Raw genomic sequence first — 15,361 nt, 5'->3', positions numbered from 1 at the left:
ATCATATCATTATTTATATTATGATAATGATATTTTTTTTATTTCTGATGGTTGCATACTAAACTTCAGGCAATGACAAAAAAATGAGCCAAAAAGAACTCTTAATCTTGAAAACTAAACGCGCTGTGATTTTTTGAAAAAAATATTTTTTCCGCTTAGGTGCTCACTCCGAGACCCCCTCGGCATACGGGAGACAATTTTTATTATACCCCTTCAGCGTAAGAGGGTTAAAGATTTCTTATAGCATATATAAAGAAAGATGGTATCAATATGGCAGCCAAAAACCTTAATCAGATCTCAGGATCCAGTAGGATGGATGGATGGATTTATGAGATGTAGGGCTAAGGTCTGGGACTAGGACCCAAAGGGTCATACAGCCCCATCATGAGTTATGATTATGAGCAATGGTTATAAGTGTATTATATATGGGGCAACTTAAGGCCATTTAGCGCTGAAACGGAAAATTACAGTAAAATTTTTGAAAGGTGTAACGGGAGGTAAACAGCACCTCAGTGGCGTGGTTGGTTTGGTCTTGGCTTGCCACCTTGGTGGCCAAAAGTTCAATTCTTGGGCATTCCATTGAGAGGTCGGAGATGTGTATTTCTGGTGATAGAAGTTCACTCTTGACGTGATTCAGAAGTCACGTAAAGCCATTGGTCCCATTGCTGAATAACCGCTGGTTTCGTGCAATGTAAAAACATCATACAAACAAACAGGAGAAAAACCTCGCAGTTTCACCATGAAACAATTGTTAGGAGAGGGGAGAGGGTGGACAGTAAGATGGATGAAAATATATAAATGGAGATACAGTAAAAGGAATGAAAGTAGTTGCAGCTAGGGGCCGAAGGGATGCTGCACAGAACCTTAATGAAAACTGAAGAGATAAAGAAATATATAATTAGGAAAAATATTGATATCAATTCTTAAAATATTAGATTTATATTAAAATGCTAAAAATCTATTATATCTTATTAAATAAAACTATTTCATTCAAAAACTTTAATACAGCTTCTACATCTGTAGGGTAGTGTGGGGGTGTACCGTACTATTAGTGGAAAAATATTACTGAAAAATCAGATTTAAACCTTTAAGATAAGGCTGTGGGTCAGAAATATTCCCCAAGGTATGGGCTACCTACGACACACAACTAAATTTATCAATACAAAACTAGGGACCTTTTTTGGCCATTTAACCCTTAAACGCAGACTGGACGTATTTTACGTCGACATTTTTTGTCTCTCGGGTGCCGACTGGACGTATTTTACGTCGACATACAAAAGTTTTTTTTAAAATTCACGGAAAAAATACTTTTAGGCCTACCAGCCAAAACTCTTGAATCACGCGCCTTGGGGGATGCTGGGAGTTCACGGATCAAGGTGTTGTTTTGTTTACAATCGTTACGCAGGCGCGCAAGCGCGAATTTCTTTCTTGCCGCACTAAAAAGTATCGGTGACACATCTCGGAAATTATTTCGTCACTTTGACATAATTTTTTTACCATTTTAAATTAGCCGTACATGGACTATTATGATATTTTGAAAATGTGCGCATTTTATGTAGAATACAACAATAAAATACTCATGATTGTAGCTTTTATCAGTTTTGAGATATTTTCATATAAATAACGATAAGTGCCAAAATTTCAACCTTCGGTCAACTTTGACTCTACCGAAATGGTCGAAAAACGTAATTGTAAGCTAAAACTCTTATATTTTAGTAATATTCAATCATTTAACTTAAATTTGCAACTAATTGGAAATCTCTAGCACAATATTTCGATTTATGGTGAATTTATGAAAAAACTTTTTCCTCACGTCCGCGCGGTAACTCTTCCGAAAAATAATCATACATGCGATTGTGGACATGTGCTCCATTTTAAATTAGCCGTTACATAAGTTTTATATATGAAAAATGTGCGGAATTTCATGCACAATACAACTAAAAAACAACCCATGGTTGTAGCTTTTTATCAATTTTGAAATATTTTTCATATAAAAAATTGATAAGTGACAAATTTTCAACCTTCGTCAATTTTGACTCTACCGAATGGTCGAAAAAACGCAAATTGTAAGCTAAAACGCTTATATTCTAGTAATATTCAAGCATTTACCTTCATTTTGCAACAAATTGGAAGTCTCTAGCAAAATATTTCGATTTATGGTGAATTTATGAAAAAAATAACATTTTCTTAACGTCCGCGCGGTAACTCTTCCGAAAAAATCATACGTGCGATTGTGGTAATGTTTGCACCATTTTAAATTAGCCGTTACATAACGTTTTATATATGAAAATGTGCGCAATTTCATGTATAATACAACTAAAAATAGTTGAAGGTTGTAGCTTTTCTCATTTTCGAAATATTTGTATATAAATCACGATAAATAGAAAAAAAAAACCACGTTCGGTCAAATTTGACTCTACCGAAATGGTCGAAAAACGCAATTGTAAGATAAAACTCTTACAGTCTGGTAATATTCAGTCATTTATCTTCATCGTGAAACAAATTCGAAGTCTCTAGCACAATATTTAAATTTATGGTGAATTTTAAAAAAAACTTTCCTTCCCTCCGCGCGCGGATTCTCCGCCACAAATCTCCGAAATGCGTAAGTCCCATTCTCGGAATATTTGCTCCGTTTCGTATTAGGGATTTCATAGAGTTTTATATATGAAAATGTGCGCAATTTCATGTAGAATAAAACGAAAAATATTTGAAAGTTGTAGCTTTTCTTATTTCCGAAATAATTGCATATAAAAAAATATATATAAAAAAAATTCAACATTCGGTCACTTTAACTCGTCAGATATGGTCGAAAACTGCATTTGTAAGCTAATATTCTTACAGTATAGTAATATTCAATCATTTGTCTTCAGTTTTGAAAGAAATTGGAAAGTCTCTAGGACAATATTTTAGATTTATGGTGAAATTTTGAAAAAAAATATGTGTTTACGTCTGCGCGTTACGAATTCATGCATTATTTTGTGATAATATTTTCTCTGTGTTGCTTTTATCGTTTTACAATTTGTTATATACCAAATGATCGCAATTTAGTGTACATTACAACGAAAAAAAAGTAACTTGTTACCTTCAACCGTTTTGCGCACAGCGCGATTTGAATACAATTATATATGAAATTTCGTTTTTGCGCTATCATATATCGCATTATTTATATACGATAATATAATTTTTTTCATTTCTGATGGTTGCATACTAAACTTCAGGCAATTACAAAAAAAGGAGCCAAAAATGAACTCTTAATCTTCAAAACTAAGCGCGCTATGATTTTTTGAAAAAAATATTTTTTCCGCTCCCGTGCTCACTCTGAAACGTCTCCGGCACACGGGAGACATTTTTTTTTTTACCGCTTCGGCGTTTAAGGGTTAACCAAAAATTTCCATTTTGTATGGATCACCCCCATAGTGGGGGTGATCCATACATACTATGGGGGTGTTCCATACATGCTATTTTCACCCCCAAAAAATTCATTACAAATTATAATGAATTAGATATTGCTGTCTAAAATTAAACAAACACATTATCTAAAGTGTTCTATTAATGAACGAGCAACAGAGAGGAGTTTTTTTTGGTCTCATCTTGGCGATCAGTATTACATTTATATTTCATCCCTGCAATACCAATAAGAAGTTTTATGAATGATATTTTGCTGTGTGAAATAAAACAAATAAGCATCCAATATTGTTTATTTAAGAAACCAGTGGAAAAATAAAGTCCTATTATTTAAGAAAACTGGAAAAATAAAGGCCTACCTCATTTCATGTTAAATGAATACAATGGAACATTTAGCTTTACTATATTTGAAAGTCGTTGAGTACGCCCTTGCTGGGGCTTCAACACACCTTTGCAGGATTCTTTGGACACCTTTGCTGTGTCCTCTATTAGAGGGAAACAAAAGTTGTCTGGAATACCAAACTTAGACTTGATCCGGAGAAAACTTACATTATAGCTGGTGTCGTCCTCATAGAGAGGATTTTACCAACATAATGCACCTTTTCCCCAGTATTTCGACTTCCTCTAGTTCCAGCTCCACCAAAATAAGTCCCCTATTTCTGCCTCCTTCTGCACAAATGGATAGGGCTGGTCTTCTGTTTCACCATCCGCTTCATCAGAATATTCAGACGAGTCATCCAAAACCACCTCAGGGTTGTCCTCATCTTCACTGCTGGATAGCTCTTGAGGCCTTTTCTTTGTGGTCTTGCTACTTTTCTTTTTCTTTGCCACACTTTTCTTTTTGCCCTTCTCTCGGAGCTTCTCGATGGCTTCCTCATCTGTGAGGATGCATGCATGGACCCTCTTCCTTCCTTTCCCTCGAGGTCGTGCTGCAGCCTTAGGATAGGGACGAATGTCTTCTGGTGACAGGCCCGCGCTGGAGGTAGATGGAATGGCAGCTGTAGTAATACTACTGTCCCTAGAGGGTAATGGTGGAGGACAGTCAAACGTAGTGGAGGAAGAAGCTATGCTTACTGAAATGACAGGCTCCTCAGTGCATTGCTTGGCTGGTGGCTGGTAGGGCTGGTTGTAGCAGTGTGGTCTTCCCTATCGTTGTCCTGTGGTGGTTCTGGCTGGTCACTGACAGCTGCTCTCATGTAGACCTCATCAGGAAATATGTTTCTATTTACTGGCCAGATGCCAGTAGCTGAAAATCCACTCATCACATTTGAGGGAGTGCAGGCTCTAATCCATGCTTTGGAGGCAAAATCTGGGAGAATGTGCTCTGTAATGTGGGTCTGAGGATGCATGAGGGAATAGTCATTCAATAGTCCTCGCATATGCAACTTAAAGGGCCCAAAGACAGCAACATCCAATGGCTGTAATTTATCAGTGGTATGGGGTGGCAGAGTCACAATCACTATGCCATTGTTCATTGCATATTCAATGACTTTGATGTTCATATGGCATTCTGCATTGTCCATAATTAAAAGGATCTTGTTCTCTGGGCTGCAGAATGTCTTCTCTTGAATATGCTCTAGTGTTTGAAAGAAACATTCCCCATTCATCCAGCCATTGTGATTGAGGACACCTTTAGATCCTGCAAGTGTCCCTCTCATAAAGGAGTCATCCCAGCGCTTTCTTGGAATTATGAATACTGGAGGAAGGAAACTACCTCCAGCACTTATAATTCCTACGAAAGTCATTGATTTTCCTCTTTCACGAGAAATCTGCGATGCTACTGGCTTGCCTTTCTTACAGACAACCTTTAAAGGTTTCATTACAGTATTTAGACTGCTCTCATCAAGATTGAATATCCTGTCAGGACTAAATCTGTATTTTTCCATAGCCTCAATATAAGCATAAAAAAACATGCCCACACTGTGCTTATTGAAGCTTACAGCCCTGGCAATGGACATTCCTTCCGAAGCCTTCAGAGTCAGCTGTGGGTGGCGAGCCATAAATGCATAGTACCAGTCCCTGGTGGCAGACTGTTCCCTCTCCCAGGCTGACGGGATACATGGTGACTTACAGGCAAGTGCATACTCGTAAGCCAGCTTACGGAGCTCCTTGACTGGGAGGCCGTGAAACATCTTTGCAATCTTGATAGCATACTCACAAAGCTTTGTCTCCTCCCCCTCTGTGAAGACCTTGTGGGGACTGCCATGGAGAGGGACAAAGGTCTTACCATCAGATAACTTTCTGGATCTACTGACTGCATCCTGTAAGGTCATCACTTTCACTCCAAACTTCTTGCAAGCTTCCCTGATACTGCATCCTGTTTCCACACGGTACTGAAAAGCCTCCTTCAAAGCTGTTCTATCTGTTTGCCTCTCCCCCTTTGGCACAAACGTCCTCGGCATGTTTTAGTCTGTAAGTGAAATTACAAGTCATCAAATAACTGGTAACTACCAAAATGAACAGGATGTGTCAAGTGTGGGGGTGCATCGTACACCATCGTACGTTGCACCCCCATACCTACAGCTGTTTTTGAAAATAAAAAAAAAATTTATCCAACCACCCTACACGATTATAAACTTCACAACACACGTACAATACCGCAAATGCGCACTAAACATCATTACATGAGTAATATCACATTTCAATTGCATTCAGAAAATATTTATTTTCCCTTACCATTTCAACAATGTAACAGTTTTTTTTGGCGCCTATTATACACCTGGTACTTGCATTTCTTCATATTGAATGTAAGTAAACTATTACATAGGGGTTTTATCTTGATTGAACGTAAAATATAAAGTATGTAGAAATTTGTGTACGCTACACCCCCTCACAACAATGTACGCTACACCCCCTACAAGCCATATTGCCTTCAAACCATTATCACAGCAACAATGTTGGATAAAACCTAGATATATCTTCATATATCACCTACATCTGCCTAATATTCATATTCAATACCTTACCAATAGGATCAGGCTGCATTCAAGATTAGGAAACGATATGATATGGATGTCTCAAATTAAATCGGATGCTACAAAAATAAAAAATCTTACCTCCAATCCATACCCGTCGAGCTAGGAGAAATGAAAGCAGCCATCTTGGTTCACTGATGACGCTTCACATCTCAGTGCTGCCAACAGAACTCTTCTTTAAATTCTCTAATTTTAACAGAGCTTGTACGGTCCAACCCCGTGTACGCTAATCCCCCACATTACCCTATCATCTAAAATCTTAGCTAAGAGCTTGCCTGCAAGCCCATGCTTATGCTGCACAGCAGCATACTGTTGACACTGGACCGAAATGTTCTCAATCAACAAGGGGCTGTTACAATGAGCACACACTGGAACTTCAGAGCCTTCTAACAAAAATTTATGAGTCAGGTGAGAGTGCCCAATTCTCAGCCTGCATGAAACTATCACACTTCAGTTTTTATGGAACGCTGATGACCAGAAGGGTACGTTGAGTCGAATAGCTCTATACTTTGTGTTATTTGCAAGAAATGACCATCGGGTCTGCCACTTCTGCCAGATATAAGAATTAATCTTACATGAGCAGTTTCAATATAATAATTTACAGGTTCAATATAATAGTTTGCAAGTCTATATATATAATTTAGGTGGTGGTATACCTTTAGCTTTAGTTTAAAAGAGTGAATTTCATTGCACATAGAGGGTATTAATTCTTAGTGCTTGCTCTTAAGCACGAACAGGCAAATGCAGTCATTAAGGAAAGTAAAGGTAGGAGATATTTGTGAGAGGCTTCGCTGATAATCCAACCTCATTCTATGAGCCCATTAGGAAGAACAGGCTTGACTTCTCTCAAAATAAGCCTGTTACAGAACCACCAAAACAGGAACAGCTGAAAGATGAATGTCAGCTTTTCTCCTAGCTATTCATTTCCTGTCAAAGCAGGAAATGCGACCTGCAGAGATTCCTTAAGCACAAGGATCAGTTGTTCCCTGCATCTTTGAGTGAGGGTGGAAAGATTTACAGCTGTCAGAAGTCCCAACTCTCCTCCATACTTGAGAAACACATCTCACTTTCAGACCAAAAGCCACCCAAAGATCTAAGACTTTAGCAGACTCTGCAGCCCTTGGTTTTCTGCCAAGAATTAGTGCCTATGCTTATGTATACAAGTCAACACAAGGTCCAAAAGGGGACATGGGGGAAAATGCAACATGACAGAAAAGAACACCATTCCTTCAAACTGGCAAAACTTCTTGAGGCACAATGACAAGAAGTTAGCTGTATCACTTCCTGGAAGTCAAGATTGCTCAGATGTCTGCACCAAACTTTATTGTGACCAAGGGAGCCCAAGCACCTAGCACTCACAAAGCAAGTCTACTTGGACTGGACAAATGTTCTTACAACTGCATTTTTGTCCATGTCAGATATGCTGCATGACAGGGAAGCAAGTCTATCATGGTCCAAGCCAACGACACAGATGTCCTTGTAGCTGAGTGTCCCCAACTCTGCAAAGCATGGGTCTGCAGCAGCTGTGGCTCGCATTTGGCCAAGGAAAGAGCCTTTATGGATCGTCATTCACAACCTGTGCAGTAACAATGTTGGTCAAGAGAAGGCCAAAGGCATGCCATTCTTCCATACATTTACAGGTTGTGATGATGTCTCAGCCTTCAGACATTAAGGAAAGAAAACAGCATGGCAGATATGGGACAATTTTCCATAGGCCACTCCAGTTTTTTCCAAACTTGGCAAGTACTCACCAACCATCAAAGATGGTAATTTGAAGATTTTGGAGAAGTTTGTGGTCCTCTTGTATGACAGGTCAAGCACAGTTAACAATGTGGATGAGGCCAGACTTTACTTGTTTGCCAGAAAGCAGAGACCAGAGCAACTCTGCTTCAACACACCAAACAAAAAGCACATCAGGCCAATTGTTCGTGGGGTTATGCAATTCTGTGCCAGCCAGAAGCACAGAGTTCAACTGACTGGGGTTGGGAAAATGATTGGTGAAGACTGGAAAGTCTCCTGGACAGCCAACTCCCCCATTGCAAAGAGTAATGAATAGCTTACAAAACGTGGCTGCAAGTCTGGTTGCCATGGCAGGTGCAAATGCTACAGGCTTAGGCTTACGTGACAGCTTATGTGTAGCTGTAAAGGTATGGTGTAATCATGTGAGGTTTAACTATAATGTTGGATAGGGAGGGACAAGTACAGATTTAAGGTTACACCCTTTAGCATCACACTGAGAATCTTCATAAAATTAGGAACAATATTTGTCTAATAACCTGGAAAAGAAGGAATTCAACTGGTAGCTATTATTTGGACAGGTAGTTGTTCTGGGGTTCCATCAGTGAAGATTGCTTACAAAACTTGGGAGTGGTAGTCAACAGGCTCCAGTTGAAAGATTTCTTTATAAACGAACAAGCGCCACCTCACACCCAGCAAGCATTTTGCGTGGCTTGAATTTTAGTGGGATACTCTATGTGATAGGTTGTCTCTTCTTACTTTGATTGAAAATAGAACACTGAAGGACCTCAAAAGGTTCCTAGTCTAGTCCAACATTTCCTGATCTGTGGGGTAGATCCTATCATCAAACTCTAAATTTAGGACAGGAACAGTTTATCTCTTGCATGCTTGGAAATGGAAATGGCTTTGCAATAGTCTCCAGGGTGAGATGTTTCTTTGCAGGAGACTTTTGATTTGTACTGTCAAGCATGAAAATGAAGTGCCCTAGATGTTTATCTCCCTGTTTCATGATATCATTCAGAGGCAAACAGTACATCTTTGGATATGTCTTCTCCCCCACCTCATTTGAGACCTCATGAATCATGAAGTCAGGGGCATGGGCTCATCAATCACTATCTTTAAAAACTTCTTGGTTTCCTAGGTAATGAGGGCAGCAGTTTGGTGTAGACAGACTACCTTTACCTCATCCTTTCCAAGGGATTTCACTCACTAGTCCTTGGACATCTTTTCCTTGGCCTGTGATAGCTGCTAAACAAGTTTTGTAATCTCCTGAGCTTTTTTGGTCAGAAAAGTTATTTGTCTGAGTACTTTGTGTGTGTGTTTTTTTCCTCTGCCTTACCTTTTGTTTCAAAGCAATAACTAGGTTGTTGATGCTGAAATGAAGTAGAGTTTTAGGCAAGTTCTATTTAGTCTAGAATGTACCTATCTCAGTCTCCCATTACTTTGTATCTACTTGAATTTTCTTGCTTTCAGGATCTCATTACATACTTAGAAATTCTCAGGGTGTGCTGCTTACCAAAATCATTCCTTATGGAAAATGACCTGGTTCTTCAGGATTCCTCTCCTTTCTTTAAATATTTTTTTTTTTTTTTTGCTTAACTTCAAAAACATTTCCTTAAAAAAAAAGGTCTCCACTTAAAGGCATCACTTTGTATTCTTGTGTTTTTTTTTTCTTCAAAGTAACTTGTTTTCCCTAGGTATACAAACCAAAGCCATATATGTACTAATATATATATCTCATCTCTACCACCCTGCTTAAGCCTTGAAGTGATCCCTTATGTGATGGAAACTTGGCTGGAACCCCTGCTCTTGCACTGGCTTTGCAATTACATTCATTCAACCGTTCAGCTACACACAAATACCTTCTAAGTCTCCACTTCAAAGGCTTAGGTTATATATCTAGGAAAAATACAAATTTTTAAATTGTATATTTTTTATAGCGATAATTCGTAAAATGTATAAAACTGCAACTTTTTTTCTTTTAAATAAATATTATACATGTTATAGTGTTCCTTACCATCCAACCTAGCATGTCTATCAGATCTTCACACTTAACTAAGAATTCTTTCTTTCTTGTATATTTTATGGCTGCCTAATGGCATAAGGCCAGTCAAATTTAGAACAGCTCATATTCACGAGCCTCACGATGAATAGTAATTTATATTCACAGACCATTTTACTCTAATATTGCACCCATATTGATGTATTTACTACACAAAAATAGAATTGTCCATAAAGATTTTTATGTAACATTTGTTTAATAATGTGTTTACATCTTTGTCATTTTGTTAAAATAACTTTTGAGAGAGTTGTACATTATAAAAAATGGCCTAGGCTACACATGTCATTTATTCAGCTTTTAATTTGTACAGTACAGTAATTATTTTTTTTAGTCATACCTTTGGCTGGAAGCAGTAAGAAGAGTAGCTTCAAAAAATGTTCATAGGCATAACAAAAAGTACTGTTTTCCATTTATCCATGAACAGTAGCATTTACAGATTTCGACTTCCTTTAGTATCAATGCAGTGATGGAAGTTTTTTATTGTTATGCAGTTTTTACGTATACAACTTACCTGGTAGTTACATATAGCTATAGTCTCTGATGTCACGGCAGAATTTCAAAATTCGCGGTAGCGCTAGTTGATAGATCAGGTGATCCCTTCCCCCCTGGCCCCTACCGGGGTACTAGGAACTATTCCAGCTAAGCTCAGATTTTTTTTGCCGTGGAGTAGGTAACTCCTGCTCCCTTTCGGTTGAATTTCTTCGTCGGTCATACGATCTTTGTCAGGATTTTTGGTGAAGTATTCTGTATGATTATGCGGTTAACGGTGTTGATTTACAGCTAGTTAGGCATTTTCGCTAGGAATATGTTGGATTCTAGTTTAATTCATTATAGGTTTTGCAGCAAGGGCTGTAAAACAAGGTTGTGTAAGGCTAGTGTGGATCCTCATACCATTTGTGTGTCTTGTAGGGGTCAATCTTGCTGTGCAACCTTAACCTGTGATGAATGCAAGGAGCTAACTGAGAAGGAGTGGAAGGCATTTAACAAGTATGTTAGGAAACTGGAAAGAGACAGAATTAGGAGAGCGTCAGCTAGGACTTCTTCTTTGGTGTCTCAGGAATTAGTTAGTCAGGAAGAATCTGTCACTAACATTCCGATTTCTAACATTTCCCCCAACCCAGACTCTGTAATTCCCGAACCCGACACTGTTGCCAATCTTAAAGTCCAAATGGACTCTAAATTTAGTGTAATTCTCACTGCCATGGAGAAGATAAGCGAGACAGATAAGTCACTGTCGGAGAAGGTGTTAAGTGCAGTGCCTAGTGCGAGTGTTGTGGAGGAGGTGACTGCTCGGCCCTCTCGTTCTCCTAGACCTAAGCCTCTGCCAGACTCCCCAGCCCCTGGGAGGAGACATGCTGACAGTCCAAGGGAGGCGAGAGGGACTTGCTCCTGAGCAGTTGCCCCCTCAAGCAGTTTTGTTGCTATTTCCCAAACTGCTGCTGAGCGCCACCGAAAAGGCGACTCAGGGAAGTGTCTTTCCTCCGTTTCTAGTTCGGAGGACTCTCCACGCAGGGGATGGCGTTTTCCGGACGAATCTTGCCCGTTGAAGAGAACACGCAAGCTTTCTCCGGGATAAGTACCCAAGAAGAAACCTTCTTTCAGGCAACAGGAAGGTCCTTCGTGTAGTTTTTGGGAATCTCCTGAGAGGTTTTCGTCTTCGCAGGAAGAATTTTCCAAGCGCAAGTCTCCCACGCTCAAGGCAAAGTGTAATAAGAGAGCTTCTAGACTAGCTTTGTCTTCGACTGCCAAGTGTCATGATTCACGCTCGGATTCTCCCGTTTTGTCTTCTCCTGCTGCTTTTCGTCGAGAATCAGCACCTCGAGAGGTGTTTAAGGGAGCGCTCAGTTGACGCTTCCGCGTCTATTCCTGCCGCTCCTACTTCTGCCAAGTCGGATGCCGCCGCTTTTTCGTCTGCTCCCTCTGTTTTCCTTCAAGATATGCAGTCTAAGTGCAGACAATATCTTGGGGCTGCTAGGTCAATCGCAAACATTGACGCGTAATGAGACTTCGCTCGCTTTGGCACCAGACTCTCAGCTCGCGCTCAATCCAGTTGGCGTACACTCGTGCGTGACAGCTCACGCTCCCCAACGTCCACCCGCCCCACCCACCCTGCCGCCGACCCTGCCGCCTACTGTACAGCCGGGTACTCAGCAGATGCAACCGCAAGTTTCTTCGTTGCCAAGTGCGGATCCAGTCCACGCTCCCCTTGCTGGAGCAGTGGATAGCAGAGTGGATATTTTGTCAAAGGAGGAAGAACTGGGAGGACATTGTTCTGTCGGCCTTTCCCCAGTCTCTTCTAAAGAGAATCTCTGCGAAGAAGACTTTCCGGAAGCAGAGAAGGAGTCTGTACAGTCTAATTACAAACTCCTACTGAAATTTTTTGCCGACAACCTCTCGGAAGATTTCACTCCTGCCGCCCCTCCTTCTCCAGAATCGCAGTATGCGAGGGATACCAGGACGAGTTCCTCGAATTTCATGAAGCTGGTGCTTTTGATTTCAGCCAGAAAAGCGCTAAAGAAAGTGGATGATTGGCTTAGTGTGAAAAGGGATCAAGGGAGGACAGTTTTTTGTTTTCCTCCCTCCAAACTCTCTTCCAAGAGTAAAGTTTGGTACGAAACTGGGGAAGCCTTCTCTCTGGGAGTCGCTGCCTCCTCCCAAGGGGACTTCTCCAGTCTAGTCGACGCAGCTCGGAGATCCGCCCTTAATTCCGCCAAGATCTTTTTTACCTCGTCGGAAATGGATCATTTTTCCAAGAATGTTTTTAGGGTACTGGAAGTGATCAGTTTCCTTGATTGGGTCCATTGGTGCTCTCGGGAGGAAGGTCAAGAGCTTTGGCCTGTCGGAATTTGCGGGAGTGATGTCCTGTATCGATAAAGCCATCAGGGACAGTGCATTGGAGCTGGCTTTGGTATTTGCGATGGGAGTGCTGAAGAAGCGACAGTTGTGGTGCTCCTTCACTGCGAGAGGAGTATCACGTTCTCAGAAGTCGGCGTTACTGTTCGCTCCTTTAGATAAGCGCTTTCTGTTCCCACAACCCTTAGTAGCGGAGATTGCGGAGTCGCTAGCGCAGAAAGCCACTCAAGACCTTCTGGCACAATCAACTAAGAAGCCAAGGACAGTACAAACTACGGTTTCGCGTCCTGCAACGAATCCGGAACCCGAGAAGCCCTTTCGGAACAGATCTTCCTCACACCCTTTCTCCAAGATGCGAGGAAGGACAAGATTCGTACCCAAAGCAATCAGACCTTCTACAACCAAAAACTGAGTGTGTGTACCTCTGCACACCAGTAGGAGCCAGACTGCAAGAGTTTTGGCAAGTCTGGGAGGAGAAGGGGGCGGAACCATGGACAGTTTCTGCCCTTTTAGAAAAGAAAGCCATAGAGACGGTCGCTCTTCCACCTTCCCCAGGCTTTTACAACCGCCTCTCTATAGTCCCCAAGTCATCGGGGGGTTGGAGATCAGTGCTAGACATAAGTGCCTTGAACAAATTCGTACGCAAGACAAAATTCTCTGTGGAGACCACCCAATCGGTGCTAGCCGCTCTTCGACAGGGGGATTGGATGGTCTCCATAGACTTGCAGGACGCATACTTCCACATCCCCATACATCCAGCTTCAAGGAAGTATCTGCGTTTCATGTTCAACGGAAGAGTGTTCCAGTTCAGGGCGATGTGCTTCGGTCTCTTGACAGCACCGCAGGTGTTTACAAGAGCTCTCACACCTGTGGCCAGATGGCTTCATTTGAGAGGAATTAGGATTTCTTTATACCTCGACAACTGGCTTCTTCGTTCGCAGTCGAAGGAGAAGTGTGCGGAGGATCTTCAAGTCACGCTTCAGTTAGCAAAGGAATTAGGTCTGATCGTGAATAACCAGAAATCACAATTGATCCCGTCCCAAGTCAGGACTTATTTGGGAGTACGGATGGATTCAGTAGTTTTTCGGGCTTTTCCGTCCGATCAGCGGGTCAGTACGGGCCTCAAGAAAATACGAGACTTCATGAGGAAGTCGCAATGCTCAGCCAACGACTGGATGAGCCTGTTAGGGACGCTGGCTTCGTTGGAGCAGTTCGTTTTTCTGGGAAGATTGCACATGAGACCTCTCCAATTCTATTTGAGAGAGCACTGGGAACGGAAGAAGGTACCAGATTCTATCGTTTTTCCAATCCTGGAAGGAATCAAGCTGCAACTGAATTGGTGGAACTCGGAGGAAAGACTGTTACAAGGGAAATCCCTCCATCTGTTGAGCCCGAACCTCGAACTGTTTGCTGATGCATCAGATCGGGGATGGGGAGTGACGCTACAGGACAAGGAGGTTTCGGGCCTGTAGTCTCCAGAAGAGAGGGATTTGCATATCAACGTAAAGGAACTGAAAGCAATTCATCTAGGTTTGATGAAGTTCGAGTCAGTCGTCCGGAACAAAGTGGTCCTTGTGAACTCGGACAACACCACGGCCCTGTCGTATATAAAAAAGCAGGGGGGGACTCACTCCTTTTTGTTATGCGAAGCGACGAAAGAACTACTGCTGTGGGCGGAAACGATCCACGTAACTCTCCTTACGAAGTTCATCCAGGGAAAGCTAAACGTCAGAGCAGACCAACTTAGCCTGAGGAATCAGGTTTTAGCGACCAAATGGATGTTACACGACCATTTATGCCATCTTCTGTGGTCTCTTTGGGGCCAGCCGATGGTGGATTTATTCGTCACCAACAAGAACTTCCGACTTCCTCTTTACTGCTCTCCGGTATCGGACAGCCAAGCCCTTTCGGTGGATGCGATGATGTTCAGTTGGTCGGACCTGGACCTATACGCTTTCCCACCGTTTAAGTTAATAGGAGCAGTTCTAAACAAGTTCGTGAACCATCGGAACACAAGAATGACTCTGGTGGCCCCATTCTGGCCAGCGAGGGAATGGTTCCCAGGACTCCTACATCTCTTAATAGATTTTTCGAGAAGACTACCCGAACGAGTAGATCTACTCAGACAACCGCACTACAGGAGATTCAACGAAAACCTATCCGCTCTACGGCTGTCTGCATTCAGACTATCCAACGCCTCCTCTGAAACAAAGGATTTTTGAGGGGAGCTGCGAAGTCTATTGCAGCAGCAAGGAGATCCTCGTCATCCAAAGTTTATCAGTCCAAGTGGGCTAATTTTAGAGACTGGTGCAAACGATCTGGAGTCTCT

General features: G+C 41.5%; 1 protein-coding gene across 1 annotated transcript; it reads right to left on the bottom strand.

Moving 5' to 3' along the window:
- Positions 1 to 4,029: 4,029 nt before the first annotated feature.
- On the bottom strand, positions 4,030 to 6,540 carry LOC135218917 (uncharacterized). The gene is made up of 3 exons (XM_064255360.1): positions 6,462 to 6,540; positions 4,480 to 5,815; positions 4,030 to 4,381 (listed from the first exon to the last, which is right to left on the bottom strand). Exons 2-3 carry the CDS (start codon positions 5,805 to 5,807, stop codon positions 4,030 to 4,032), a joined length of 1,680 nt encoding a protein of 559 aa, XP_064111430.1. The 5' UTR covers positions 5,808 to 5,815; positions 6,462 to 6,540.
- Between the last annotated feature and the right edge of the window lie 8,821 nt (positions 6,541 to 15,361).

Source organism: Macrobrachium nipponense, chromosome 1 (assembly GCF_015104395.2).
Source record: "Macrobrachium nipponense isolate FS-2020 chromosome 1, ASM1510439v2, whole genome shotgun sequence".
Taxonomy (NCBI): Eukaryota; Metazoa; Arthropoda; class Malacostraca; order Decapoda; family Palaemonidae; genus Macrobrachium; species Macrobrachium nipponense.
Note: the sequence above shows the minus strand (reverse complement) of the source record. Positions and strands in the feature narration are given on the sequence as shown.